A 26,933-nucleotide genomic window follows, 5' to 3' on the forward strand; every position below is an offset into this window, starting at 1 on the left:
CAAAAACATCCCTCAGAGTACTCACGTGATCAGTCCAGCAAGAAGAATATACCACAATGTCATCCAAATACACATTACAACTGTGAATGTCTGCTAACACAAGGTTCATAAGTCGTTGGAAAGTGGCTGGTGCATTCCGCATGCCAAACGCCATCACTGTGTACTGCAAGAAATAGTCTGGAGTAACAAATGCTGAAATATCAGAGGCTCTGCTAGTTAGAGGAACCTGCCAGTACCCTTTTAACAGATCTAGCTTTGTTATGTAGGTGGCGGCTCCAATACTGTCTATGCAGTCTTCCATGCGAGGCAATGGGTATGAGTCAGGGACTGTGACTGCATTTACTCTCCTAAAATCAGTACAAAAACGAGGAGAACCATCTGACTTTGGTGTCAGCAGACATGGAGAGCTCCAAGAGCTATGGCTAGGTATCGCCAAACCATTTCCAAGCAGGTACTGTACCTCGTTTTTCATTAATTCCCTCTTGAGTGGGGGGCACCGGTATGCGTGTTGCTTAATAGGGCACGCATCACCCACGTCAATGTCGTGCTTTAACACTGGGGTTTTAGACGGTACATCCCCAAACAGACTAGGGTGCGCTTGGATCAGATCTTTCACATCGTCTCTCTCGTCATGAGGAAGATAGGAGAGGTACGTGTCTAAGGCACCAAGAACCTCTGAGTTTGCAAGCCTGCCGCTCTGCTGACCTTCACTACCCTTCACCAAACCATCATCATGGTTTATGGGCACAGAAATGAGTGAGATGGAGCCCTCGCGATCATCTTCCCTAGAGTGAAACAGTTTCAGCATGTTTATATGGCAGAGCCGTGTTTTACGCCTCCTATCCGGAGTGCGAACGATGTAGTCTGTGTCATTGACTTTGCTCTCTACCACATATGGTCCCGCAAATTGGGCTGACAGAGACGGACCAGATGTGGGCACCAACACGAGTACCTGATCACCAGGTTTAAAAGAACGCTGCACTGCCTTCCGGTCATACTGCCGCTTCATTTTCCCTTGGGCTGCTGACAGAGACTTCTTAGCTATTGCACAAGCATGGTACAAACGTTCCCGACACTGCGTGACAAACTCAAGCACATTTGATTGCGGCTGCACATCAGACAAAAACTGTTCTTTCAGGGCTTTTAGAGGCCCTCTCACACTGTGCCCAAAAACTAATTCAGCAGGGCTGAAACCAAGGGACTCCTGTTTTGCTTCACGAGCTGCAAACAGTAGGAATGGCAGTCCCTCATCCCAGTTCTTGTCAGTCACCAGACAATATTTTCGCATCATCAACTTTATGGTCTGGTGCCATCTTTCTAGTGCACCTTGTGACTGGGGATGGTAAGGGCTGGAAGGGATGTGTCTGATACCAAGTGATTGTAATGTCTGCTTGAACAGTTTTGACTGGAAATTGCTGCCTTGGTCGGTCTGAACAATTCTAGGCAGACCAAATGTTGAAAAGAATTTAAGTAGAGCCTTAATCACAGTGGGAGCGGTGATTTTTCGAAGTGGTATGGCTTCAGGAAAACGGGTTGTGGCACACATGATTGTCAAGAGGAACTGATTACCCGTTTTTGTTCTGGGTAGAGGACCCACACAGTCCACTAAAACACGCTCAAAAGGCTCCCCAACTACCGGGATGGGTTTAAGAGGAGCAGGTGGCACCGCCTGATTAGGTTTACCCACAATTTGGCAAACCTGGCATGTTTTGCAGAACTTGGCAACGTCTTTCTTCAGACCTGGCCAGAAAAAGTGCTGAAGAATGCGGTCATAGGTTTTAGTAATACCTAAATGACCTGACCATGGGTGTTCATGCGCAAGCTGCAATATGCCACCCCGGTAATCCCTAGGAATGACTATTTGGCGTACCACCCCCCAACCCTCATCACCTCCTTCCTGCTGTAATGCAGGTCTTGAGACCCATTTTCTTAGCAGTAACCCATCCTCAAGATAAAACCTGTGCCTTTTTATTGTTTGCTAACCCGCTTACCTCTTTAAAACAGTTAGCGAGCGACTCATCCTTTTCCTGAGCCTGGCTCAAACACTCACGTGAGACCGGCAAAGGAAGAACCTCAGACAGAGTAGCCAGACCCTGTTCATCGAGCGCTGGTTTAGAAGGGCTAGCAGCTGGCTCTCTGTCCCCAGTTAGAACAGATCCAAGAACAGTCTCACTCAGGTTCACTTCCTCCAGCTTCCGAGCTTGCGACCTGGTAAGACACTATTTGATAGGTGACACCACCTATCAAATAGTGTCCCTTTTTCCCTTGCGAACTCAAGGAATGTTTGAGCAGCGGAACACCAGTTGACGCAACCTAATAGATGTCTCAGCTTCTAGCTCCCGACACTTTAACTTGAACTCAAGCTCATCCTTACGTCCCCTTTCTTTGGCCTCAAGTTCAAGACGAACTAAACGTACCTTTACGCGTGCACTAACACTGGGATTACTAGATTCGACAGAGAAGGGCTCAAACCGTGGAAGAGAGGTTGGTGGCTTTCCCTCACCTGGTTTGACCACCGTAGGTGTCCCCGCCCCCTCCTCAGCACAAACCTGAGGATGACCAGAGGTTTCGAGGAGTGACGCGGCATCCCCCGAGACCACCTCTAAGGGGAACACGCCTTTCCCAACCAACCCACTGACAACAAGAGTCTTTAACTCGCTCTTCTTCATGGACTTGGCCACAAGGATTTCATAATGCGCGGCAACAGCACACAAATCCTCCTTCCGACATGCATCAAGCTGGACCAATGCAGGCCTAGCTATAAAATCACCCAGGCTAAACTGCGCCACAACCCAAATAATCCCGGACGAGCCCCCACTTATGTTACGCCCCACTTAAGAACGAAGTGTCGACTGGAGCGAGGGGTAACACAAAGTGAAAGGGAACACATGAACTACTGGAGAAATAGATGTCAGTATACAAGATTTATTGCCTAAAACTACTACAGTAAAACAAGCACAGGGAAGCTCTTTTCTTCAGGGTCTCCAAGGCCAAAACAATAAACAAAACACCCCACTTTAGCTAGAAATCAAAACCAAGTACTCACTAACCAAAACAAAATACAATGGCTGAGCTCCCTGTCTAACCAAACCAGGAGAAAACAGTTGAAACAAAAATGGCAGAGAACCCCTACCTGCTTCCACAATGACAAACTAATTAACACAATAAGGGTACACCTTTGCTTACAATAAAAGAAAGAAAAACCAAAGTTCACAGAGGGTAAGTTCTCACACACATACACACTAAGGCCCGCTGCCCAAAACTCTACAGCTCACAGCTCTGGCAAACATGGGGGAAAATGGCAGGGGGTGTGGCAGTTTAGGATGGCAGACTATATGCCGTGGCTGACGAGCTGGAACACACCTCAGCTGCGGCTCATGAGGCAGACCTGCAACACAAGAAAAGGAGAAAAACAACTCTTCTACAGAGGGAGAGCCACTAGAGGTCAGCGACCGTAACAGCATATCAACATTGAATGCGCAGCATTCTTTGTCTCATCTGGACAAACAGACCCCCTCAGGTCAAAACAACTGAGATATCAGATGTTTATCACAGCACAGACTAGTGATGGGATTTCCGGCTCTTTTTAGAGAACCGGCACTAAAAAGAGCCGGCTCTTTTACGTGCTTCTGAGTTTTTACGCGAGTCTGAGTTTTTAAATGTTTTGGAGTTTTTACGTGTTTTGAAGTTTGTACGTGCTTTGTCTCTAGGGGCCACCGTAAATATACTTTTATTTATTCACTCCACATAAAATGTAATAAATGAATCATATAATACCAAAACCAACTATTCACATTTCAACTTTTAACTATTTAAATTTTCAGCTTTTTCCTTTTAAACAATTTTTTTTCCTTTTTCTCCTTTTTAATGTGGCTTAATGCCAACAGGTAGCTGTACAGCTGTGACACTTATGCCTTTTCACTGTCTGCTCTCATTACAAGCCATTTAAAGGGGGTTGGGGTGTATTTAGGAGAAACACGGGCAGGATAGGAACCTGCTGTGACCTGCCTGCACATTTGCTTAAAATCATATCACTCAAGTCTGAAAAGCAAGCGAGAGCATGTTCAGCCAGGTTAGGGGATCTGAACCAAACCGCTGCTAAGCACCACTCTCAGCGCTCACAGTTTAAACGTAACTCGCACACAAACGCCACTAAATCGCAGGCAGCGTGTCTGAATTAGAGCACAGGGTCAAATTTAGCTCATTAAAGGAGCATTTTCTGTTATTATTTGTAGTGTTTATGTGGGGAAATCGTACTGCAGTGGCACATAATCAGTTTGAGTGATACTACAACAAAAAGTGTTACAACTGCCTCACAGTGCACAGCGGGGCATGCCTGTAAGACCAATAAAATCCTTTAAAATGCCAAAAATGGGCCGTTCAGAAAATATGGTAAACCAAATAAACCTAGATGTGCACAAAAACAGGCCTTAAAGAGCAGAAGCATGAAGCAGGTGAATGAGTGCAAAAGGCTCAGCTGCTAATCCCTAATCTTTGCATCATAAACTCTTATCATCTGAAATCCAAAAGGAAAAAAAAGTTTTACAGTATCGTGAACAGAGCACAGCTGTTTGTGTCCCTTCCCTCTGTTTCACATTCTCGCAGATATTAGAACAGACGGTATGATCTTGTTTTGTCTGCAGCAGGAGTTACAGGTTAAATATGAAGCTCTCGCTGTGGCACACAGGAACAGTTTAGCAGTGGTAAACTGACTCCATTTATGTGAGTGTGGAGGAACACTTTCATGCTTTCGTGTAAAATTTGGCTTAGCTTTGAGGTAAATTATAGCTTCTTGTGATTCATTTGGATGAGTGTTTCTGTTAGATTCCTTAATAGCGGAAAAGGAACCAGATATTTGTTAGGTAAAGGTTTTGGGTAGGTCACATTTACTCTTCAGTGCTCTGAACTCTCCTTAGCAGCTTTCTTGTAATTTCTTTTCTAGTTCTCCAGACCTCTTGATGACATCCAGAGCTCTTTGGATGTTAACTGTCTTTGGATAATCTCACATTGCTTCAGTAATGTTGAGGCCTGCGCTCTGGGGAGGCCAATCCATGCCTGGTAGTGTTTCGTTCAGGGTTTTTCAATCCATGTATGCTTTAACTGCACTGGCAGTGTGTTTGGAGTCACCATGATTTACAGATATCTGTAGACACTCCCAGTTGTTCCTCTCTCGTCATCTTTCTTAGACATACTGATGATGATTTAAACCAAATAATTGGATTCATCACTCTATAAAACCTGTTGCCAATGTTTTCCAGTCCAGTCGTCATGTAATTCCTCCATCCTCAGCGTTTCTCCTCGTTTCCCTTTACTAGGAATGGCTCGAGACTTTTGCACAACACTGTACATTTCCTGCAAATTTTGGTCCAAGTGATAGCTGCACTCGTCCAAGGAGGAACGTGACCCATTTTGTTGTACATGCTCCTTGAGGCCGCACATATTTGCAATTTTTGACTTATAGACTAACAGCTTGGAGCCCGCAGCACACAGTTTTGTTTGTTTATAATCAGCCATGCTTGATTTTATTCAAATGTGAAGTGAAATCACAACCTTCCCTCCCTCTGCCAGTTTTCAGTAATCTTACTTAACACTTTATTTCCATCAGACTGTCTCCTGCCATTCCTCCACCCTCTCTTACCTGCCTGCTCTCAGTCTATCCCCGGGCTACACATATCCAGGTATTCAGCTGGCAAGCCGCCGCGCCCCTCTCTAATTTCTCGTTGCCCCTAACTACATCACAACGTGCCAAGTGTTGATGTATGTAGAGCGAGGAGTCGGACATGTCTGAACCTGTTGTATAAAAGGGCCAGTCCCAGCCAGGCCTGGTTGCACTATGGCAGGTTGTCTCCAAGAGGAGAGACTGCAAATCTTTCTGCTTACATGAGGTAATTGAAAGAATTTGATGGCGTAAGTACTGAGAAAAGCTACCAGTTTATTCGTAATGGTGCATATTCCTTTGCCATGTAGATGTGCACCAGTTTTGATAAATATGTAGCGGTAATAAGAGCTTAAAATTCAACTGTTAAATGATCTGTGCTTATATGAGCACACAAATCCATGAAGATGGACAGATAGCATTAGGTACCTTTCATGATTTCTCATTATTTACAACATTTTGTTAGTTATTTGTAACATTTCACACTCCACACTTGTATACTGCATTAAATAGTAATGATGCTTCAGGTATTATGTTAAAACATTTGATGCACTACAGGCAGAACTACATGGCCCACAGTTGGCAATCCACTGTGGGGTACCCACATTCCAAATGGGCAACATTGTTATAGGCTCCACATGGCTTGGCCTGCCTGGGTCTCACATTGGTTTTCAATCTTGATATGCCAATTATTGCTGGAGGACTTATGTTAAACGCAAATGCACTTTGAAGCATTAGCATATTTAGTTAAAGGCTCAGACACCACACAGTTTCTGGCTCATTTTGGCTGTGGGTCTAAACCTAAAGTACTCCCAAACACTTTGTACGCTTCTTTCAGTCGCCATGTTTCACAGCTCGCTGAGCTCACAAATAGATAATGCCCTCTGCTGACACTTAACTACAATACATGACCTCAATATAGCATCTCCTCTTTGAAATTAGTACCAGTGGTGTCCATTATACTCACTCCAATCAACTCACTTCAAACTATGCTCAGTTTGGATTTCAGTTGGACTCATGAATAGTATCAAAAAAGACTGTCAGTGTCTTTTTGACTCAGTCGTTTTTCATTCTTGTCACTACCTGCTGTACATTCAGCATTTCTGCTTATGTGCACTGAGATTTTCCTGATATCAGAGGCCAAAGCAGACATGATTTCAGGACGTCTATGAGAATACGCTCACGTCCTTCTCAGCAGAGTCTGTCTGATTGATACATTAAAAAAAAACTCCCCTTGTGTGAAAAACCCACTGTGAAGGATAAGGAAATTTTAGTCCGTTTGCTGCAAAACAAAAAACTATTATTAAGTATTACCCGCCTCGCTGGAACGTCTATGATGAACATGCCTAAAACACCTCCTCCATCTGTTTAATCACTGCAGCACCACAACAGTCTTTTTGTTTTGGTTCAGTACAAGTTAAAGACAAAAACCCCATTGCTAGATGAAAGCATGGAGCAGAGGGTGACGTGTGTTTTTACAGATGTAAAGGATAAAGGGTTGTTTCTATGTGTGATCCCAGCAGGCTTCAGTTCTGTAGAAACTACTTTAATTAATGCGTCTCTCAAATGATGCGCAACAGATGTTTAGGGTTACTTAGCAGAGCTTGATACGTTGATCCAATGTTGGTTTATCAGTTCCAAATGTTTGTAGCATGTACTGTGCCAAAAGCACTGAAACAGACTAGCACAGGTTGTCCAGCAGAGGGCGCTAAAGATTCTTTCTTTTCTTCTTATTTTATTTAATTTATTTTTTTTAACAGTAAATCTATTTAGAAATATCTTTTAAGATTTAAAATATCTTTTAAGTCACACATTTTTTTGGGACATAAACTTTATGTCCAAATTTTAACTCTATTTATTTATTAAAACATAGTCTATGGGAAAAGGAAAGCATGTTGATATTGTTGTTTGATTTTCTTTCTCTTCTTTTTCATATTGTTCTTTCGGCTGCTTCCTTTAGGGCTCCCCTCAGCACCTCATCCTCTTCTATTCCCAGCAATGCTCTACATGTCCTACATCACTACAACTATTTGCTGTGTATTTGTCTCCTGAGTTCACTGTTGTTCTCATGTTGGATCCTATTCTGAAAATAAAAGGTTCTACTCAAGGTTCCGTTAAATATATACAATTTGTTCATTGGCTTAATACATTTTAATGTGTTTGTAATGAAACATCACACATGCAGGTAAGATTTAACATCCTCTTGTACTGGATATCCTTTGTAATGTTTAAAGTTTTATTGTTGGATTCAAATGAGGAAAAAACAGATTTCTGACTTGCTCAGCTGCAGAGTGATCAGTTGGAAAACCCGTTTTTATTTGAAACAGGATTTTAGGTGAGGTAATAAGAAAGTATTTGTATCTAAATGTAACACACAGTAAAAGGGTCATACAGTGTGGGTAGGGCTGGACGGATGGTGGTCAGCAGCCCTGAAGGAGCTCTCAGCGGGAGGTCACAGGGGTCAACACTAGTTAGGCCAAATGAAAAGAGAAGAAAGGAACCAAAGTTGTGTTGAGGGGTGGAAAAAGGAGGAATTCCCAGGAATATCAATGGAATTCCAGGACTGGCACTGTGGCACGATGGCGTGTAATGTGTGCGCGAATGAGTTTGACACGCTGCGTTCATCGGTCGGGGAGGTCTTCCTCCTCCTGAGAGCCACTGAGTCAAAGCACACACGTCTGGATTTTTTGTCAAATCCAAAATATTTAGTTTGGTCGTCGCATTTAGGGCATCTTGAAGTAGTCAAAGTCCAACCGTGATGAAAGGGATCAGCGGTTTGGAGCCTGGACTGCCATTCACCGTAAACACACACACACACACATGGACTGGGACAGATGTATGCTCAGACACGAAACAGCACCTTCACAATATCGCGGTACCGTTTCACGTTAGATGGTCTGTCCAGTCTCCGTAACAGGATGTGGCTATTTTTTCCGTATTTGGACTATCAGGAAACTATAAAGCCACAGATTTGCTCACATGTGGCAAAAACCTTTAATGTTTGTGGTCATTTATTTACTGCTTATTTGAAATGAACACACGGAAGCATCCACCGTCTTCCTCTCGCTCTATAATCCACTGACCATCAAAGGTGGGCGATGTATCAAAATCTTTCAAATGAGCAGAGGTTTCTAGCACAACTTCAGCTACTTCAAAAGGTGCACAGAAAAGAGGGGAAAGATGTTAAGGCTTCTGCAACACTAATGATGTATTCATGCGTCTCCAACAACCATTGAGTGAGACACTTAAATGATCAGATGACGACATCTTGTAGGATCATTTATCAGGGCCGCTCCAATTTTTCATTGATTGACTTCACTCTTGTTGTGCTTCTGCCTGCACATGTGGTTTCTTACCACGAGTCTCATTCATCCATTCACACAAGCACTTTTAACCTAACTTTCACACACTTGTATAGGGTGCAGCATCTCGCTCCACATGCAGAATGTTAGAACAAGGGCTCAAAACACCTTCTGACTGGTAGTTGACCTGCTTTAGCTCCTGAACGACAGAAGCCTGTAAATGACACCGATACTTGGATGTCATTTATTGTTTTCACAGGCATAAATAAGCTGGTCTTTCTTTACTGCCATTTCAGTGACACATCAATACATGGATGGCATGGATCTTATCTGGGAGGAAGAAGCTGCAGCAACCAGGAGATGAGATTTTCTGACGGACCCCCTTTTTACCCCCTATACCAGCTCTGATATGGTGATTGCGTCTGAGTTGCGATGCCAGTCATTCGAGAGTCGACTGCACCGAGTCCAGTTCACCTCAAGTGCAAACATAAATTGTTAATGGCTATCATGTCAGTCAAAAATCAGCTCAGCTCTCTTAAAAAGAAAAGAGGTACCATCTTGTGTCGCTTTGCTGCAGTTGCGTTATTCAAGCTAACTTTTTACAAAGTTCAATTTTCAAGAAGCAAGATAATCAAAAATAATCGGACAGTAAGTTGCTCTTGATGGTTGGTTTAGCTCAGATGGCGACGATTGAACCAGATTAGACACCCACGTCTTTCCAGCGGACCGGAGCGAACACGCTTTGTGCCGTGATCGGTGTAAGAAAACAGCCGTCATTTAACGATGTTCAAAACGAGGACTTGCTCTCTTTCTGTCTGTGCAGCTGTGTGTGCTGTCTATGAGTGTTTGTGTCTGTTTGTCTGCTACATTAACGCATATGTGTGTGCTCATGGCAGGGCAGCGTCTATACGTGTCTAATCGTCACTCTTTTATGAGTGTCGGGGGGAATTCCAGTCTCGCCAGTCTAATCCTCGGGTACGTGCCTTCCTTCCTCCTCCTCCTCTTTCTCCTTGTCAACTCACCCAATCTCACCTGGATCGTGTGTCCATCACTTTGTACACACCTGTGAATGTACTTTTAGAATCGTTGTGTTGTTTATCTTGAAAGGTGCTGAATAAATACGTTTGACCTACTTTAACTCACTTTTTTACTTTTTGGGAACTTTATGTGCATTTATGTGCAGATTCACATGAAAATAGGCAAATTTAAGCATTAAAGTAGCACACATAGTGCTCCAAAAGAGTAGAGCACAATTCGTTTCATTTATACTGAATTTATGAATACGTAACACAGTTAAAATATGTGTCGTAAATACTGTTCATAGACCTTTATGTCTCCTTTTAGGAAGAGCTACATTAACTGCAGTCTGGTGCTGTTTCCTGGTAGTCCTGCTTCTCAGTGTCGGAGCTGCACCGCTGCAGTTTTCTGGTCCTATACAGACCTCCAGTGGAGATCACTGGTAGCTTTAGCTCTGCTCAGGTCTGGTTGCTTGGTTGGCGTGAGGGGAAAAATTAAGCTGGGTTAAAAGAGAGTTAAAAGAAAGAAAGACTAGAGCAAATATCTGCAGTTCACTGACCTTTCTAAGTGGATTACACGCCCCCTCAGTGCTGTGGGGGCAAAGAGAGAGGGAGTGAACAGCATGTAAAGGGAGAAGGATCTTTTAACGCTGCGTTTAGTCCGATTTTTTTTTAAGCCACCTGGTTTCTTCTTAGTTCACCCTTTGTTTTTAGCCACATTTGCTGTAAAGTAAACACCTTTATAAGTGGCATCCTCTGTGTGATAAAGTGAAGATTTCTGGCAGCAGAGTGGCAGACGGTGTTCGGACACACCTGTTACTTGAAATCAAACATCATGTTCGTGGATGTAGAAGAAGATCTCGGCCACCTTTACAGCTTTTACACTGAGAAAGGCAAATTTCCTTTTCCGGATTAACATTTCAGTTAAATTTGAAATCTGAACATTTTCTGAAGAACATTGAACACTTTATGTGCCAAACTCTGATGAACCCACCAGACTTATTTAAAGCACTTCTTTTCTTTGTCTTTTCTCTGATTCATTTTGATCTTGTCACTGGATACTTTTTGGATCAAATGAGCGATAAATAAATATCAGAAATAAATATCAGAGCTTTTTATTAATTAGTTTTACATTGTTTTTAGTTAAATACTGAATCATAAATGGTAGATGATCATTTCAAAAGTAATTATGAAATTTAAAATGAAAGCATTTTTATTTTTGTAAATGACTGCTCCTGACCCACCTGCTGTACTTTTACAGCCCTGCTGGGGGAAGTGGCCCACTCTTTTAGGGATCACTGCACAAGTGATTGCCAGGCTTGTTTTTATTATTTGCAAATATACATATATATGCAGCCTTGCAGCCTAGCTGGACAGTTTTGTAAATGTTTTTTTTGTATAATGGTGGTCTATGAGAAGAAAAATATTTTTGGTGGCAGGCAATTTCTGTCCATTCGTTGCACACTAGAAGCAACCATTGGGAAAGACAGCAACAAGGCTGAGTAGTGGAAGTATACCCAGATATCTTGATACATGGTTAATTATGTAGTGTGCTCAGTGTGCTTTATATTGTAATGTAAAGACCCTAAAATATAAGAAAGAAGCCTCAACAATCATATGACCCCGTAGAAGCAAGCACTTGGTGACAGTGGGAAAGAAAAACTCCCTTTTATCAGGAAGAAACCTCCAGCAGAACCAGGGAGGGGCGGCCATCAGCCATCACTGTCTGAGGGTGAGGGGAGGAAGGCAAGACAAAAGACATGCTGTGGAACAGAGACAGAGATTAATCATTAATAATTAATTGCAAATTCAGTCTGCACATGAGAAAAGGCTTTATTAGGCAGGACATACAGGTCAAATAACATTTAGTTTGAAAGTTCACTTATAGTCCACTTATACTAGTACTAGAACAAACCAAGTCCAAATCAGCTCTGTTGCTGGTTTAAGTGGACATCTCCAGGTTATTCGAGAGTAGCTGAGTGTTTCAGTTATTTTAAGAGCAAGCAAGCTCGGTCATGCTTTTTTGGTTAAATGAGAGTGGAGAAAAGAGGGATGAGTGTGGAGAAAAACAGATGGATGCAGAGAAGGATGGAGCCTGAGCTGCAGGCATGGGCGTGGGAGAACAGACGGCATTGAGCTGAAGCAGACCAGAGGCTAATTTGGAGATTCAAGGCTTGTAAAAACACCCCCACGTACACAGAGACACACACAGATGTATTTAGGCATGTGTGTGTGTGTCTACTGGTGATCCCTCTGTGATCCCAGACAGCACTTTGCACCAGTTGTGAGATAAAATCATGCAAATGCCTTGCTTTGGCCTTCATGCAGCTCAGGATAGTAGGACTGTCTTGATTTTTATATAACCAAGGGCATATTATCTATACACACACACACACACACACACACACACACACACACACACACACACTGGAAAGCGGCAAATGTAATGTAAACATGTATGCACTGTTTTTAAATGTGTACACAGAAATGCAAACGGTAAACTGTGTGAGGTTTAATGTGCCAAAGATTATTGTGAAATTCAATTTTATAGCCTTGATTTTTGACCCCAGGCCCTTTCACTTTGTGGAAGTGAAAAAGGTCGAGTTAAAAAAGGGGGGAAAGGGTCAGTAACAGACTTGTTTTTTAGTCTTAACAAAAATAAATCAAAGAGTTGTTCAAAAAAAGAAAAATCAAACCTGTTTAGTTTTTATTGGAGTCTATGAGGAGTCACTCGCATATGGAGTGGATATTAGAGGAGCTGCAGTTCCACGTTGGCTTAATTGTGGGTACTTGATCTTAGAATATTGTATTTCCAGTTGTATTTGATTGCACATATTGGCAGATGCTTTTCTGATCATCATGGCCCACGATACTCTTTGGAAGACCGTGCAATCGCACTGCAGCCAGATCGATATATTGGCAGGGCCGATATTATCGCCCAGCATTAGTTATTTGTCAACCTTTTGGTATCTGAATTTGTAATGGCCAGTAAATGATAATTAAACAAGCTACCAAGTATAATATGGGTTGCATAGCATTCTGTGACTTCCCTGTTGGCAACACATTAGCTGATCCTTATCAGTTTAAAGTAAAAAATGTTACAAATATCACAACCTCATATTGCCTGTTTTTCTTAAGCCAACAATCTAAATCACAGGAATGAAATCAGTTTACAATGACACAAAATCTGCATTATTAAACAGCTAACATGAGTCAAAATGTCAGTGCATTTTTAAGACATTACTTCAGTTCCTTGCAAAGACTAAAACCTACAGGGAAGAAATTCAAATAAGAAGGTTTAAATTAAGAACAATAACAATAAGACAATTTTGCATGTTTACTGCCTTTTATTCCAGAATCTTTCCGATTTCTTAGACTTAATGATAAACTGATGAACCAGGAAATGCACTCAGAGTTTGCTGCGTCCCCTCCGTGTCAGTAAAACGAGAACACCGTGAAAAGCGTCAGCTCAAAGACGGACACGAAAACGTTTTTGCAGACACAGAAGAATGTCCGCCCGTCTGTCCTCTCTCGTGCGCTCTCTGCCTCTCCATCTTTCTCACAGCCTGGCTGCCTGGCATGCGTGCAATTGATGCCCGTCTGGCATTCACTGTGTCAACAGGCATGGGAAAAGTTAATCAGGAGCTTGGCACTCCCACTCCACCCATCCATCCATCCATCCCTCCCTCCCTCCCTCCCTCCTAGTTTTTCTTAACTCTCTCAGTCTTTAGTCCTTCACAAAAAGTGAATCCAAAGTCTAACGGATGGGAAGAAGTGAGATATTTTGGAAGATAAACGTGCTCTTTGTGAGATAAAAGCTTTATTTGATTTGAGTTTAGAGTACTGTTTGGCCTCGCCGACCTTGCAGCTGCGATCTCATCAGCAAACAAACCTGCAGGTGAATCCGCTGACCTTGCTGTTCCTCTGTGGGAAGACATGTGCTGTAATGTGCAAAGTGTAATTATGCAGCGCCCCCCGGTGGCATGCTGAAGCACTTGCTGAAGTTTACTAAATTTACTGTTTGGTTTTACAATTCTGGAAAGGAGTTTGACTGATTTTACATGGCTGAGGCTGCAGATTTGGCAGGAAATTAGGACAAAAAGGAGACGTGGCAGACACATTTTCAGAACCCAGAAAGCTGCTTTCTAGCTTTTACCTGCTTCCTCCACACGTTTGATTTGGTGGACTCTTACACTGGATGCCCTTCCTGATGCAACCTCCAAAGTATTTGTGTCTGTTCCTGGGAATCTTTCGCTTGTTATGGAATTGGAAAAAGTGACTTTAGAGCCTCTATTTTCAGAACACTGGAATGTAATTGCTAGTTTTATTCATCGTTGGAAATGTCGCTGATTTTTTTTTGGTTAAGTAAAAGTCCAAAGACGCTCATTTGTCTTTCTCTTGTTTTGTTTTTTTAAACAGGCTTGCCATGGATGTGCAGGATCCAAATGTGACTGCAGTGGAGTGAAAGGAGAAAAGGTAAACACAGTGTCACACAATCACACGTGGGGTGTTACTAGTAACCACCGTGTTGAGAATGTGAGGACACCACCAGTGTTGGTCAAGTTACTTGAAAAAAGTAATCAGTAACTAATTACTGATTACTTCCCCCAAAAAGTAATCCAGTTACTTTACTGATTACTTATTTTCAAAAGTAATTAATTACTTAGTTACTTAGCTACTTTTTAAAAACACGATTTACAACCTGAAGAGGTGATAAAGCGATAGATCTTTCAGCCCAATTCTACTTTTTCTGCATAATCCATCATACAAAATGTAATCAAATGGAAAAGTCTCTTTTTTAACTTGTTTTATCAGTTTTAATCTTTTAACTTTATGCATCAAGCAAAAATGTAATTATATGCAACATTCTCTGACTGGAAGTAATTTGTTTAACATTTAAACCTATTTTCTGCACATTCCAGCACATAAAATAAAATATTGTTTGTGTTTACACTCAGTCTTTCAAATAGATGCAAGTAAAACACAGCAGAAAATAAATAAAGTCAAAGACTCAGGGGTCCTGTTGCTCTATTTTCACCTGTAAAGCAGGAGTACGGCAGGCGCAGGTTCACCCTGGTGCAGGTGTGCCGCGGTCAGTGGAAGAATCCGCGAGTTTCTCTGTGAGTTCCCCATTACGTGGTAGCGCACTCGGTGCTTGCTTGGAAGTTTAGGATTTTTTTTCGCTGTAAAAAGAAGTTTTCTTCCCACGCACGATGGACGCTAATGTTTTTGTCACTTTTATGGAATCAAACTCAAAGTAAGGTCAGTACTTCCACGCTTTAAACGCTGCACGCTCATACTCTCTCACAATCGATATGTGATCCATTGTTGATCTGCACACAGCTGTTGTCACGAACGGCGCACTCGCTTACGTCACTATCGTGAGACATTCTCGCAAAAAAATCACGGTTTTAGTAACGCAGTAACGCAGCGTTCCTACGGGAAAGTAACGGTAATCTAATTACCGTTTTTGCAATAGTAATCCCTTACTTTACTCGTTACTTGAAAAAAGTAATCAGATTACAGTAATGCGTTACAAGTAACACGTTACTGCCCATCTCTGGACAGCACAGCCAGTGGGTGTACCCTGAATACTCCCGTCCAATTAATGAACGTATTCACTTTGACCTGAAACTTGCGACTGAGGGCACAGAGTTAGGGAGCAAAGGCCCGATTTCTCATAGATTTCTTACACGTAATTAAAAGCAACACATATTTAAAAAAAACACGCACACAGGGAACAGTTTTTCTTGGGATGACTAATGAAATCTTCTTCTTTTTGTTATTACTCTATAACCAGACAAGTGCCGGTCTTACAGTGAAGTCTGCATTTAAGTTGAGTCAGACTTATCACAGGCTGAAACACTGTTGCCAAAATAACGGACACGGGTCTTTAAATAATAAATAATGTCACAGAATCATAACACACAGAGATGTAGTAAAGTAGCAGAAATATGAATTGTGATTTTTTTGAATTTTGTTTCTGTGGATCTTACATTTTGCTGTTGAAGCTCACACATATTTTAAAAGGCAGCCTGGCTCTATTTCCGGCTTTCACCGTGTTTTGTTGCCTGTGATTGTACGAGCTGGATGACGGGAGGAGCTGATGTTTGACAAGATACCAAGACGGGCAAAGTTTTCACCTCATTTACGCAGAAACACCTCGGCTGTTGGAGAACACACTCACACGTTTAATTCAACTCAGTTCAGTTTTATTCACATAGAGCCAAATTACAACGACTGTCACCTCAAAGTGCAAAGACTCCTCAGTAATCAAGAGAAAGCATTCAAGAACTCAAGACAGCAGATTTCATGTTGTGAAATATGTTTTCAATCTTTCTCAGTACATTTTAATCTCCTCTCATTTCTATGAATAATAGTCCAATACTGCAGATTTTGGTATGGATCCAAAACCAAGTAAACACAGGCTTGTATTGCAGATTCTAATACAGATACTTTTAACGCATAAAGGAAGCTTATGTAGAGGGGAGAGCAGTGTCATGATTTATTAGATGAATAATCATTCATTTAACTAAATTAAACACATTTTAATGACCACTACATCACTGGGTCCATAATAATTAGTTAATACAACAAAACACACCTTTCAGATTTTGATGCATTTTGTGGTTTTTGGAGACGTGTAATGTAAATATGCATCTCTCTAAACCATCTGTTGTTTAATGTGCTACAGGTAGGGCTGCACGATTTTGCATAAAATGAGAATCACAATTTTTTTGCTTAGAATTGAGATCACGATTCTCTCACGATTCTCTTTTCCAGTATAAATATTTATTGCACTTATTAACTGCACATCAACTTCGTAACAGTTGAGACTGAACATAAAAACAATAAATAAACATAAAAACAACAAATGTCTCACGTTTTGTCGTTGCTGCAAAATGTTGTACTGCTTGAAATTCCGTCTCCACCGTTGCTCGACGCTGTGTGTATAGAGCAGGTAGTGCAACAATAGAAAAATAGTTGCGGGACGGCACTGTGTAACGTTTGTCTAGGGTGTTGATCATTTTCCTAAATCCCTCGTTTTGCACAGTGTTGATGGGAGCCATATCTTTGGTCAGGTGATAAGTGATAGCCTCCGTAATTTCTTTGTGCCTGCGGGAGTTCGACGGGTATAGGGAAGCGCTGTATAAGGTTCCCGTTATTGATGTTTGGGTGGTTTACCGGGACGGACTTTCTCCTGTCACTTTCTCGTCATCCCTGGCGTGCTCTCCGTTGTTTTTTCCCCTGCTAATTTTAGCATCACACGGCACAGCTTCTGTATCACGTGGTATAAGGCTCCGCCCTTGTCATTTGTTGAGCAGGAAGAGTGAGCGCTTGTTTTCATGCAGAGTACTTCCCGAATCAAAATGCGGTACAATCGTCGTCTTTTTTTTTTTTTTAAATCGTTGTCATTTGGAAATGAGATCGCACATAAGTATGAATCGAGATCGCGATTTTCTAACGATTAATCGTGCAGCCCTAGCTACAGGCTATAAATAACTCTGCCTTTCTATTATGACCAGACTGAAATTAAATCTGAAACTTATCTGGTCTTTAAATATGAAACAAATGATTGTTTGACTGTGTCATTGCTTGCAGGGTGAAAGGGGTTTCCCAGGTTTGACAGGACAGCCAGGCGTCCCAGGATTCCCTGGACCAGAAGGACCAATTGGGCCCAGAGGAGAGAAGGTGGGTTTGTAGGGCAAGGAGACGAGAAGAGAAAAGGAACTGATTTGAATTGAAACTCTGAATATATCAATTTTTGAGACGTGGGATATTTTCTGACTTTGGATGGCGGCAGTGCATATACAAGAACCCCAACATAAGGCTCTGGGTAACTTTTATGATTTTTTTATAAGCTACTGTCGGTCAACAAACTGACTAAATAATTAGGACAATAATGTGAATAATTGCTAAATATTTAGGTAGTTATGTCATTACATGTATAGATGATGTTTTCCTGCATTAAGCATGTTTCCTGCAGTCAAAAGGTTTTCTGCACATCCCCCTGGATAAGTATAAGATACATTTTTGTTTGTCAAAGCATCAAATACAACAGAAAATCCCACAGACTTCGGCGTCTTTGCGCTGTTGAAAGTGATATAATGCTTTTTAACATGCATAAGTGTTAAACTAATGGCTTGCCACTGCCAGGTGGTTGCCATGTAACATGATAATGTTATAATATACTTGTGTATAATTCAGCTTGGTTAATATGAATATGATGTTACTGTAAATTTGAAGTAACACAAAGCATTCAGGTGTTGCAGGTCCATAAACACTACAAATAGGTAGTTTTAGGCTTTTGTTAGGTGGTTGCTAGGTAGGATAATATCAGACGTAGATAAGAACCTTCAGTCGCCGACGCTGCTCACACGCAGTGGTAATCCCGTAAAGGCTCGATTTGAGTGCTTTTACTTCTAAAGCTTTACACAAATCCTGAGCAGTGTTGAATCGATTTTAGCGTATAATCTGGTTCTGATGGTTAACTTTAAGCACATTTTCATGAGAACATTAGCTTTTATACGTTTAGTTTTTCACAGTAGTCCTGTTTGGATATTTACTTAAGTAAAGGACATGAATAAGTTTTCCATTACTTCTACAGTAATACTACTGTAGATTCATTACTTGGCTGTTACTGGTCTTTGATGCTGCTCACAGTGTAGAGTCAAAGATGATCAGGCTCATCATTAATGCTTTCTTGTTTGTTTATTTGTTCTTTCTCTCAGGGAAGTGATGGACCTCAAGGACCAGGTGGTCCAAAAGGAATTAGAGTAAGTAATTCCCCCATTTTTCCTAAAGACTTCATAGGGATTTTGAGTCGTTGCCACACTGAGAAACATAAGACATGGCTCCATAATTTTATTGATTTTTTTTTATTGAAGTTTATGGATGTTTATGCTTTTTTAAAAACACAGACACACACATAAAAGGTAGTTACATTTTTTTTAAGTAGGTAAATTTCACCTGTTTTTTTCTTCCCCGGTTAAATAAACAGGATGACTTTTTAGTGCTTTCTCAGCACTGAATAATTTGGGGTTGTAATGCTCTACTTTGGCCAGCAGGTGCCCCCATTTTACCTTATTGTACCTTAACAGTCAGCTAGGTCCTGAAAAAACTCAACACTGGATTCTTTTTTTTCACATTTCAACTTTTAAATGACACATTCTTTTTTCCCCCTTCTCTATCAGGGACCTCCAGGAACACCAGGATTTCCAGGAACACCCGGACTCCCAGTGAGATATTTAAAGAGCTAAGATAATTCTAGCTAACTTAAAATCATGCAGCATTTATGGTTAAACTTCCTGTTTTAATTCCTGTGTATCAGGGTCTACCTGGGCAGGATGGTCCTCCAGGTCCAAGAGGAGTGCCGGGTTGCAATGGGACAAAGGTATCTAATAAAGATGTCTATGAACAATAAAGCAAGTTGTAGAAGAGAAATTTCTTAAAGCCAAAAAAGAATGTTGACACTCAGCGTATCTGTCTTTCAATTTTTTTTTCCTTTTCCTTTTTTAGGGTGACAGGGGTTTCCCAGGAAGTCCAGGAATCCCTGGGCAGCCAGGACTTCAAGTGAGTCATTACAGGATGAAGCATCACAGTGATCTGTCTGGTTTTGCTTTGTTTATACAAACTTTTCTATTTTACTCATTTACAGGGTCCACCTGGTCTGCCAGGACAAAAGGTAAAAATCAGCACACACACATTTTGTAACTTTGTTACTAATGCTCTTAATGTTAAAAATTGATTAAAAAAATATAACTTAATTTTCAAGGTTTGAATTCAATTTTTTAAGTTATGTCCTCCACCAGCTAGAAACAAAAGAAGACCAGATTGTCACTTACTTTCCTATTGTCTCATATTTATAATATAATTTGTATGACAATCAATGAAAATAATTGTTGCATTTAGGTAAAATAATCATTTTAGATCTTAGATCCTTTTAAATCTACTTCTTTGTTATTCTTGTCATTCATTGTTCTGAATTAAAAACATGATATGTCAGCAATTTCTGCACTAATATACAGATTTCTATCTCACTGTAGGCTGATATATCCACAGCTTTACAAGCACCACACAACTCAGACTCTAATTTGAAATGTTGACTTGACTGTGCTTTGAACTTGTTATGGCTGGTAGACCTTAATTTAACTCTTACTTAATGGAGTAAATATAAATTCCCTTCACAACTGGGGAAATGTAGAAAAATACATGTGTGGATGTGTGGTTTTACAAACCACACATCCACGTCCAGGTTTAAAACCACGTCCAGGTTTAAAAGGCCAAAGACGGGGCTTCTAAGGAAAGGACCAGGAAGCCAATTACAAATAAATAAACATTACACATTTTTTTAAAAAGTTCTGTTTTGAAAATGAAACCATGGAAAATAATTTTTTTATTCATGTAAACAAAAAACACAACACAACAACAAACAAATAAGAGTTTCGCTAATTTATTTGTCAGTGTTTGCTGTGAAACACACAGATGTGAAAGCTCTACTACTGCCTCTCCTTTAGGTTTCTATAAAAATCAATTTCTATCATTTTTTTTAAACTTTTTTTTTTACTGATGTCAAGTTGAGTTTTTGCTGTATTTGTCCACTAGATGGTGCTCTTTGACATTGTTTGATATTCAGAAGCAACATTTCCTTCTTTCCCCTCAGGTTCTTTCCCTTTATGAAGACAAATGTATATCTGAGCATCTCTTTCTCTTTTCTTTGCAGGGAGACCCAGGTGATGTTATCTCCGCCAATCGTTTCGGAGAGAAAGGAGCAATGGGTTTACCCGGTTTGCCAGGAGGTCCTGTGAGTGAAATATTCTCCTTTTAGAAACACTGTGCTGCCAAAGCTAATTTACACATTTAATTAAATTCACGTGCAGATTCAAAACTTTTCAAATACGTAAGTCAGAATGATGTGTGTATAAAAAACAAAACAAAATGAATGAATGAACACAACTTGACCTTTAGGTGTCAAACCGGTCTGTTTAATAATGCGACAAATGAAAATCTGTTTAATTTTGATCATTTATAAGCTGAAATATGACCAATACTGATATTATAAACATAAAGCCATCACATATCAAGGTGTCTGCTGTATTTATAATTATTGACATTATTTGTTGGTGCTTATGGAAGCATTTTTAGAGCTAGGACTGTAATTTCTCACACACTCACAGAAATGCTCACAGACTCAAACAGAAGCAAAAGGATGAAAATGTTTAGGTTTTTTTAAACTGTATGTTTTACCAATTGTCTGTACATCTTTTTCCTTTTATGTCACAGGGCCGACCTGGACCTCCAGGTATACAAGGTCCGGTAGGTCCCCCAGGACCCAGAGGCCTTGAGGTAAAGAGAAGCTGCTACAGCGTAAACCTTTTTTCATCAAAGTTGCACAAATAGCATCAGATTGAAGGCCAACTGTTTCTCGGTTTGTTTTTCAGGGTCGTCCAGGTGCTCCTGGTCCACCCGGGCCTAAGGTGAGATCAGACACTTTGTAACTGATCTTTAGTAAATAAAGACAAAATGATAATACATTTTGAACTATTCTTGGTCATGAAATATACTCCACTGAGCCTGAAGTGACAGCCTCCCTCTGTTTTTTCTCAACAGGGGAATATGGGTTTGAATTTCCAAGGACCCAAAGGAGAAAAGGTACCATAATCGTCACTTTTTTTTACTAGAGTTATGTTCAGTCTCTGCCTCAAGCTTGTCTTCTCAGAGCTTTTACTGAATTACTAAACCTGCCACTCTTTCCCTGCCGTGACCATAGGGTGCCCCAGGTTTGCAAGGACCTCCTGGTCCTCCAGGACAGGTTGGGGAGCAGACAAAGCCGGCTGAGACTGAAATTCAGAGAGGAGACAAGGTATAACTATTTTAAAGGCATGAAAGTGGTGAAGTATTCCATTCGCCACAGAAATGAGGACTGACGAGACTAAAATTAGATTTTAAATAGAGAGATTTTACAACGTAGGCTGTTTAAACCAAGTTTAAAACTCAGTATCTCTTGCTGACAGGTGGCAGTCACTCGCTTTATTAACAGATTTTCCATATATATGAAAAAGGTCATTCATATTTTCCATAATGCATGTATTTTACATTGTATCAAAATGCCTCATCTTGGCAGTACCTAATCATTGCTCATAAAAATGTATTAAATGTGTGTGAACATATATAAAAACCAGTTTACGCCAGAGTAATAAATCACAGCCACATGATGGCAGCAGAGAGTATCTATGCCTGCCAATCATATTTAGTCATCTCATTCAGTAAAGAAATAAAAAACACCAGGCGGGCATTGTGTAAAATGTAAATAAATTGCGGAAACAACGTACCAGATGTTTAAACTGAGACATTATTATGACACAAATTATTAGTTCATTTTGAATTTGATGGCAGCAACACATTGCAAAAACTATGGGAAGGGGAAACAAAAGGCTGGAAAAGTAAGTGGCATTAAAAAGCAACAGCTGGAGTAACATTTTGCAACTAATTGGACTCACTGATTGACAAGAGGTCAGTAAAATGATGTGGTATAAAAAGAGCCTCTTAGACAGACAGATGGGCGGGTTTATATGCAAAAAAATACATCTGAAACTACATCTGGTGGGCTTATTTCAGAATAAAGCTTTGAATATCTCATTATCTACCGTACATAATATTAAAATGATTCAGAGAATCTGGAGAAATCTCTGTGTGCAAAAGTCAAGGCTGAAAAACACAGAAACACTCGCAGAAATCACTATCTGTGAACACATTTCAATTTGCCAGCTGCAAATGCAGGTTGAAGCTCTACTGTGTAAAAAAGAAAAAGAAGCAACCACATTTAACATTATCCACAAACACTGACATCTTCTTTAAGTCAAAGCTCATTTAAATTGGACTGAAGCACAGCCTCCAGACTGAAGAGGAGAGGGACTAAGGCTACGTTCACACAGCAGGCGAAAGCGCATCAAATCCGACTTTTTTGACCCTATGCGACACATATCATGGTATGACAGTGTGAACGGCACAAATCCGATATTTTCAAATCCGATCTGGGTCACTTTCGTATGTGGTACTGAATCCGATACATATCCGATGTTTTAGAAAGCGACTGCTGTTTGAACGGTCATGTCGCATTAAATCCGTCTTTTACGTCACTGACACAAGACAGACGGCAATTATCAGCTCTGGAGAAGTACCCGATAAGACATCGTGAACACTTCCTGGCCATCCAGTGTAGATGTTAGTGAAACTGTTGGGAAGACAATGTTGGAGAAACGTGAACATTTTATTTGTACTGTATAATCTGCAGATTCTGACAGAAATCTGCAACTATCCTTTGAAGCACCACTCCTCTAAAACAGCAATAAGGATCATTATTAGGCCAAATGTAAATAACAAAATAACTTTATAACTTAAAGCAAAATTGGGAAACGTAAAGTCCAAAACAAGTATTTATATTAAGGGCCATCAGTCAAACAGTACTGTTTGGTCTGGGTCTAAAAAGAGCGCGTTGTGTGTGACGTCTGCTTTTGCGCATGTGGGCCGCTTTGAGTGTTCACACAGGAGCACGTTTTAGTTGAAGTGTGAACAAGCAGACAAAAAAATCGGATTTGATCAAAAAATCTGAATTGAGCATTAAGACCTGCAGTGTGAACGTAGACTAATTGACTTGCCAAATAGATTTGGTTCAAACTCTAAACTCGTTCTGCACTGATTCTGATTTTTTCTCTTTATTCTGCAGGGTGACCAAGGACCTCCTGGCCCTAAAGGTGATCCGGGTTTAGCGGGACCTCCTGTAAGTATCTCTGGTCCCCTGAACCAAATTTACCTCCACACATTAAAAGTCCCTCCAGAAAACAGACAAAACATTTAAGTTGCAAGTTGGAAGAAGTGGAGTATCTAGTGCTCTTGATGGTGACTGTGGTGTTTATATGTCTCTTTATCTCACTGTAGGGTCCCTATGGTGGGCAGAAAGGAGAAAAGGGAGAACCAGGAGAGCTGGGAAAACGAGTAAGTACAGCTCTGGAATTTCAAGCAAATCCTTTCACTAAACTTACGTAATCGCCCCTATGCTGCTAAAATATGTCTGTTGCTCAAAGGTAAACTCAATTCTAAAGCCCTCAACATGTGTACAAGTGCAAGAGTGTCTGGAACCTCATCTCTGACATTTGGTTTAGGCAAAGAGGAAAGGTGTTGCCCAACTTTCTCAAACAATCTGACTATTTTACAGGGTTTCTCTCAGCTTTTTTGTGTGAAACTTTCTGCAAAGAGGGAACTCTCAAACATATTTGCCATTATTTCAGTTTGTACATGTCATTCCTTCAAGACTGCTAAGACACAGCAGAGCTTGAATTCCTGGGTTGAAGCAGTAAGAAGAGACCAAAGGGGATCTATGACGCAGGGTTCATTTGACTGTTACCAGATTGTATGTTCAGTATGTATTCGTAGAACATGTTCTCCAAGCCTTTTAAAGACATACTGAAACCTTATCAATAAGCCCAAAACTCCGGGTAAACCTTCAAACAGCTCTTCATAGATGTGAATACGCATACACATTATTCTACTGTGCACACAGTCATGAAGTCCGGTGTAACGTTTTAAAATGATGAACAAGACCTTGCAGACACCTATTGACTCCAGTTGCATGTGTTGGGATGTCAACCTGACCACAGGCCTAACTCAAGTGAATGAGTTAAATATTTATACTTAACAGAGGTATGAATGTAATTTTTATTATTGTAAAACTGGACATTTTAAGAAGGGAGCCAATCTTAGAATTTTTGACTCCCTTTGGGAGTCAGCCCCTAGTGGCCACTGGAGGATGTGCAGTTTTTGCCAATTTTGTAATGCTTCAGTATTCAACTCTGGAGATGTCCCCATTGGTGCAAAGCCTGATCACCATGTTTTTTACCCCCTTTTGCAGGGAAAACCAGGCAAAGATGGTGATCCTGGTTCTCCAGGATACCCAGTGAGTTCTGCCGACAAACTGCACAATTTATAATCCTTTTCTAAAATGTCTTATAACCTTTTCCTAACATTCTTGTATTGCTTTTTGTCACATTCAGGGGGCCCCTGGAGAGACAGGCCAGCCTGGTCTTCCAGGGAGGGATGGTGAGACAGTAAGTTTCTTCTGAGTATTTTGAATTCTACGAGTCAAACAGTAATGCCACGAACTGTGTAAATATCACTCTTTCTCATTTCAGGGACAAAAAGGTGATCGTGGATTCCCGGGTCCACCAGGGCAGGTGAATGAGAATTTATATTTCATTATTTGTGGAATATTTGTCTTACACTTGAACTCTTAGCACCATTTCATTGTCTACTTATAAATACAATGCTGTGCAAATATCCCAAGCCATTCTTCATTTCTTTGTAGTTTGCTTCAAAAATATAAAGAAATTAACCATTTTTCCTTGGACATTTGAGGCTTATTCACTTATTTGTAGTTGATTTTGAAAAGTGCCACCAGACTTTGATCCACTGATTCATTGTTAGTGAGCCCAAGCACACTGTCAGTGCAGTAAAAGCATAGCTGTCAGAGTCGGCTGCGTGGCAGGCAAGATAAGGACCCAAACGCATGATCACAGGACACAGGAGTGGAATGGAAAATAGGATGGACGATATGAGGAAAAATCTAATATCACAATATTTTTTGGCTGTATCACTATACATGATATGTCTTGAGCCCCAACGCTCCCAGTATTGGGGGCAAAAGGGATGAGACCTCTGAATTTCACCTGAAGTTCATATAAACCATCTCTACAACCACTAAACACAATGAAAACGACAAAACAATTAAAAGAACAGTTATATAATTTCACAAAATGTGCCTAAACACAAACAAGAATCCATGAGGTCACTCAGCTTCATCTAACCAAACCACGACCAAAATTCAAAAGAGGACCGAAACAGTTGTTTCACGTTCGATAAACAATAACATGGAATCGTGCCGTTTTTCTCTGTTCGTCTTGCTGATAGCTGGTAGCTCGTATCACAGCTGGTTTATTTGAAGTTTTCTTTGGTGTGTTAGGAGACATTTGCACGTGGAGTTTAAGATGGTCTTAATTTTGCAGTGATGACTTTTCAGCTGGTGGAATAAATTCGTAGCACTGCCACCTTTTGGGCAATGGTCTGACGAGTCTGAATCTCCGGGGTTAGTGATGCATTCGCAGCGTGTGGCAGAAAAAAAACTCACAGTGAATTACATGCAGACAGCTTAATATTTCCATGGCAACCTATACTTGATGGTTACTATACAGTAAGGCTGGGTTTTAATTATTGATTTTCCAATTAAAATTGATTTTAGGTTGATCCTGAATTGATTTTTAAATATAAATGTATTTTGCCAGAAACTTAAGAATCTCAGGTTAAAGCTTTCATTTCAACAACCACCAAACAGCTAAAACAGTAAATGAGAGCAGGTAAACGGATTCCACAAAGACGTAAACACAAAGCGCGGACCCGACGCATCAGAATCAGTGAGATGTTGGCTTTCTCACCCAATGACACGCCGTCGGAGCTGAAAGCCGACATCTCACAGATTCTGATGCTGCAGGTTTTGTCACTCTCCAAATTAACTGAGCCAGCAGCAAAGAAGATCAAAAATAAGCTTCACATTTGATAAACATCGTCATGAATTCCCTCTTATGCCGCGCTCACACTGTGCGATTTTGTCAGTCGCGCGATTCAGCTCCTGCTCAAACTGCACGATTGACTCGCAGGGGTTAGAAGTTCATAGGTCACGATGCAGGGTCTCACACTATACGGCCCGATGCTCTGATGCGACCTGAGTGCTCACACTGTGCGTCCATAAAATGAAGGTTATAACAGAAATTCTGTCACTCGCTCTCTCTGTCTTTCACTCACACACACACACCACCACCATCAACTTTGCTAAACTGCTAATGAAAAACATGATCAGGCAGCTGTGATTGAGCAGCAGTGTAGATCCAACTATTTTCACGGTTGTTGTGT

General features: G+C 40.8%; 1 protein-coding gene across 1 annotated transcript in view; it reads left to right on the forward strand.

Annotated features, from left to right (window-relative positions):
• The window catches only part of col4a5 (collagen, type IV, alpha 5 (Alport syndrome)), a 67,634-nt gene that overhangs the window by 17,188 nt on the left and 23,513 nt on the right, over positions 1–26,933 (forward strand). Inside the window, exons 2-18 of the mRNA XM_085263919.1 lie at positions 14,394–14,450; positions 17,577–17,666; positions 18,707–18,751; positions 19,169–19,213; positions 19,306–19,368; positions 19,494–19,547; positions 19,633–19,659; positions 20,698–20,778; positions 21,258–21,320; positions 21,416–21,451; positions 21,585–21,626; positions 21,745–21,837; positions 23,701–23,754; positions 23,913–23,969; positions 24,883–24,927; positions 25,025–25,078; positions 25,163–25,204. Of these exons, the coding sequence (XP_085120045.1) occupies positions 14,394–14,450; positions 17,577–17,666; positions 18,707–18,751; positions 19,169–19,213; positions 19,306–19,368; positions 19,494–19,547; positions 19,633–19,659; positions 20,698–20,778; positions 21,258–21,320; positions 21,416–21,451; positions 21,585–21,626; positions 21,745–21,837; positions 23,701–23,754; positions 23,913–23,969; positions 24,883–24,927; positions 25,025–25,078; positions 25,163–25,204 (948 nt within the window). The remainder of the gene's footprint in view (positions 1–14,393; positions 14,451–17,576; positions 17,667–18,706; positions 18,752–19,168; positions 19,214–19,305; positions 19,369–19,493; positions 19,548–19,632; positions 19,660–20,697; positions 20,779–21,257; positions 21,321–21,415; positions 21,452–21,584; positions 21,627–21,744; positions 21,838–23,700; positions 23,755–23,912; positions 23,970–24,882; positions 24,928–25,024; positions 25,079–25,162; positions 25,205–26,933) is intronic.

Source organism: Mchenga conophoros, linkage group LG3 (assembly GCF_057382185.1).
Source record: "Mchenga conophoros isolate Kocher_MC1m ecotype Shallow Benthic linkage group LG3, M_conophoros_male_GT1.1, whole genome shotgun sequence".
NCBI lineage: Eukaryota > Metazoa > Chordata > Actinopteri > Cichliformes > Cichlidae > Mchenga > Mchenga conophoros.